This window comes from Phoenix dactylifera, chromosome 1 (genome assembly GCF_009389715.1).
Source record: "Phoenix dactylifera cultivar Barhee BC4 chromosome 1, palm_55x_up_171113_PBpolish2nd_filt_p, whole genome shotgun sequence".
NCBI lineage: Eukaryota > Viridiplantae > Streptophyta > Magnoliopsida > Arecales > Arecaceae > Phoenix > Phoenix dactylifera.
This window is the reverse complement of record NC_052392.1, coordinates 29767652-29771920: the sequence shown is the minus strand read 5'-3', so window position 1 is coordinate 29771920 and position 4269 is coordinate 29767652. Positions and strand designations below refer to the sequence as shown.

Below are 4269 nucleotides of genomic sequence, written 5' to 3'. Positions count from 1 at the left end.
GGTGTGCAAGTCCTGCAAGGAAAACCGGTGGCCGGGCTCCCCGGCGCCGGCCCTCCGATGCCTAAGTCAGAGGGGGGCTTAACTTTGAAGAAGAGAGAGAGAGATTGCATGTGGAAGCCCGAAATAATCCCCTTGGGAGGAAGAGGCCTCCTCCCTCTTAGAGGGAGAAGCTCCCCTTTTATAGGGAGAGTGGCCGGATTACCTGTGATGTGACTGGGCGAATTAATGGGTTACCGTCACTGTCAGGGAGCTGTCACGATTGATCGGACCCGTTGGGGTGGTTGAACCGCCGGCCGTGGTGGGCCTGGGGTCCGTAGATGACAGGTGCATTGATTGCTGAGTGAACCGGTGGTCAGAAAGAGCCGTACGCTTTGATGGTTCAGTGATCCGGAGATCATCTTGAGCCGTGTTCATTTAATGACTGAGTGCATTGGAGGCCTGAGGGGGTCTCATGCATTAATGATAGGGTGTGCCGAATGCCTGCGGAGATCTTGTGCCTTAATGACTTGGGGATGGTGGCAGATTGAGGTGGAGTCATATATTTAGTTGTCAGATCCTTTGGAGGGTTAGGCGGAGATTGGATATTTGGCTAAGGCATGGGCTCGGCGGGGTTGCCTTTCTGGTCGGCGCTCTCTGGTCTCGGCCTTCTGTGCTCGGCCTTCTGTGCTCGGCAGCCTGCTGTGCTCGGCTCGCTGTGCTCGGCTCGGCCTATGAGCTCGATCACTTAGAAGAGCCCGATCACTTGATGAGCTTCGAAAGCGGAAGAGCCCGATCACTAGGATGAGCTCGAGAGCGGAAGAGCTCGATCACTTGGATGAGTCGAAGAGCCCGATCACTTGGATGAGCTCGATCTTGCTGACGGATTTGGATGCTATAATTGCATTTGTGGGGTGGTCCATTTTACCACCAACAGTTCGAAATTAAGGAAGTAGTCACCAGGGCTGTTACAAGGGTTACTCAATCTTTAGCATTATTCTTCGAGATATAACATAATGGGAACTCACCTTTCTAGTTGCTGCCCAGGGTGCAGGAGCAATTCAGCATGTGGCTGCTGGTCCAAACACTGTGGACTTAATGGTCCTCTGATGCCAATCTTGGTGGTCACACCCCCCCCCCATGTTTTTTCTTTTTTTGGATACGAGTTGCTTTCTCGGCCGCCACCCACCCTCATAAAAGGAGAGCTGGATTGCACTCCTTCGTCCGAGCCATCTCCAATACTCTTCCTTCAAAGCTCTTCTGTTCTCCAGAGAAACCATGGATGCCAGCGGCAAGAAGCGATATGCCCTCCTCCTCGCTGCTAAAGACTCGGCCTATGTGAAGAAGATCTATGGAGGCTACTTCAATGTCTTCGTGGAGGCATTTGGTGATGAAGGTGAGACATGGGACATTTACAGAGTGATAGATGGTGAATTCCCCGGCGTGAAGGAGCTCGATGGCTACGATGGTTTCGTTATCAGCGGTAGCCCTCATGATGCCTATGGCAATGATCCCTGGATCCTGAGGCTCTGCTTCCTACTCCAGACCTTGGATGCCATGCAAAAGAGAGTCCTTGGCATCTGCTTCGGCCACCAAGTAAGCATGCAGTTCACTTCAAAGGCAAAGCTTCTTGTTTTGAGACATTGACCTTGATATATATTTGATTCCTTTGTGACATAGGTGCTGTGCCGGGCATTGGGAGGCCGAGTAGGAAAGGCTTATGGGGGATGGGACATTGGAGTTAGGAAGGTGAGCATGATGGAAGACTTGTCGCAGTACAAATTCCTGCAAGGTCTTGAAGAGTTTCCTCACAGTGCTCTAATCATCGAGTGCCATCAAGATGAGGTTTATGAGTGTCTTGGTTTCAAAACACCAAGACAGCTTCTAATGCTCTTGCACTAGTATACAATGTTGTTGCATGATTTTGTCACATTTGAGTCGTTGATGGAATCAGGTGTGGGAGGTGCCGTCGGGGGCCGAGGTGCTCGCCTTCTCGGAGAGGACCGGCGTAGAAATGTTTGCAATTGGAGACCATGTCCTGGGAATACAAGGGCACCCGGAGTACACCAAAGATATCTTGCACAATCTTATAGATCAGCTTGCAAACAAGAGCACCATTGATGTAAGTCTCTTTTTAATGAGCATCTCTTGTTTTGGTCTACCAAGATGGATCTTTCCAAGACAATGGTTTTATGTCTATCAGAGAGGCTTTGCTGATGATACCAAAAGCAGATTGGAGGGAGCTGAACCTGACAGGGGCTTTTGGGAGAAGGTCTGCAAGGGATTTCTCAAGGGAAGACAAAGCCACTGATCTAAAGCTTTTCGGTGGTGACACTGTTATCTTTAATTACTCAAAACAAAAAAAAGATACAAAGATTGTTGTTTCTCTTTTAACAGGTCCTGTTTTGGTATCTGGAATCAGAAAGAGAATTGGCAACATAGAATGCATGCTAGCCTCTTTGTAACATCAATCTGTGCCCTTCTTTGTTTGGGATTACCGTCTGTCCCTTTGAATAGTAGTTGATTATAAGGTAACAAACCTTTTTTTCCTAGCAAAATGGTGGGGATCCATCAAAAAAAAAAAAAAGAAGAAAATATCTATTAGTTGATTTTTTACAGCTATCTCTAGCTCATATACGAAATGCCTTTTCCAGTAGAATCTCTCTCATACATTGCATTACGGGTAGTCGTACCTCCCGCTTCATCAAAAATTTAAAAAAAAAAAATCTCTCTCATACATACAAACAAATACTAAAAATTGACAGACACAAGGAAAGCAAATCCACAGGGACACAAACAGTATGCTTATTTAAAAAATAATAATAATAAAAGCAAGCAGATTATTTTGCAGGTTAACGTTAGAAAATTAAGGGGAAGTGCATCTTCCTGAGAAAAGGATGTGTCATTATCAACATGCGAGTTATAGCTACGTAAGCTTTCATCCTCAGCAGAAGAGATTTAGTAGATTGGAAATGAGCATTTGTCATGCTCACACTTACCCGTAGCTCATATATCAGATTCATGGAAAATTTGAGTTCATTTGATTCCATCTACAATAAAATGGGAAGCTACCTTTTTTTTTCTTTTTCTTTTTTTTTTAGCAATGCCACCACTTGTACTTACAATTAAGTAGTTTATAAATAATTTTAATGATATAAAATTCATGTCTAATAATTAGAATTTCCTCCTTTCTTTCTTTTACTCTTCAGACAGAAACAGGGTGGACCTGCCACCTTTTTTATATCAATTATTAGGGTCGTTTTTTAGTAAAACTAATAATGTCTGCATCATGTGATGTAATGCACATATACAGCATATCAAAAGACAGGATTTAACTTGATAAGAAAAAAAATATGGCTACCATTCAGACTCTCTTCTAATGATGTAAGAAAATAGATGTGAGAGAAGGAAAAAAGCTTGGAAACTAAAAACTCAATAAAGCTAGAAAAAAAACGTTAGACAGCATTAATTGGATGGATGAGCGGTTTCTTCTTGTGAGGTTTGCACAGAAGAGATTGCAGGATGACATTTTTTAAATGAAACAGGAATTATCAGAAAGCGTGGAACATGCATATGAGATTTGAATCAAGTTGCATAATAGCGACAAAGAAAATCTTAAAAGAACTGCAATTCTAGGCATGGCAATTTTTGGTATTTGTATTCAACTGAAGATGTTACAAGGCTATCGATGTTCCCCTGTCAATATGGCTGCTCAGAACTTGTGCAGTACACAAGAGGGTAAGTGTGATGGACCAATAACCTAGGCCAGTGACCACAACTGGCCAATTAAAGTAGGGAATAGAATGATGCTTGCAAGCAACTTTTTTAACATTGGGCGGAATTAAGTAGAGATGGACTATGCTCATCTCCAGGGGAGGGTATTTACTCCTTGTGAGTCTAAAATCAATAATAAGGTATTTAACTCAAATATTCATATAGTTAATCTCGATCTATACTACTAAAAATACCTAGAGACCAAATATCACATACTTTGGTGTTCTATAAGTTATAAATCATGTGAATATAATTTCTATTATGCTAGTGTACTAAAATATAGAAATAGAGTATTTAAATTAAAAATTCATATTATTAATTATAGCAAAACAAGGTCTTACATCATTTTAACCATTTATTTTTGCATCGACTTAATGTATAGAATAGAGAGTACTAAACCACATAATTTTTTTTATTTCTAGATATGTTTAATAATACAAATAAGCATGCACGCTACAGATCTTTGATTTTGATGTCCCGCTATAGATTTTGAAATTGAAAGGACTGGACTCCCTCTCC

General features: G+C 42.2%; 1 protein-coding gene across 2 annotated transcripts; it reads left to right on the top strand.

Moving 5' to 3' along the window:
• The first annotated feature begins 1215 nt into the window (after positions 1-1215).
• On the top strand, positions 1216-2585 carry LOC103709804 (gamma-glutamyl peptidase 3-like). 2 transcript variants are annotated; one of them, XM_008795306.3, is made up of 4 exons: positions 1216-1572; positions 1657-1725; positions 1931-2098; positions 2180-2585. In XM_008795306.3, exons 1-4 carry the CDS (start codon positions 1255-1257, stop codon positions 2285-2287), a joined length of 663 nt encoding a protein of 220 aa, XP_008793528.2. In that variant the 5' UTR covers positions 1216-1254; the 3' UTR covers positions 2288-2585. The 2 variants fall into 2 exon arrangements, with proteins under 2 accessions (XP_008793528.2, XP_008793527.2); XM_008795305.3 differs by having other exon boundaries at positions 1657-1821.
• The last annotated feature ends 1684 nt before the right edge of the window (positions 2586-4269 follow it).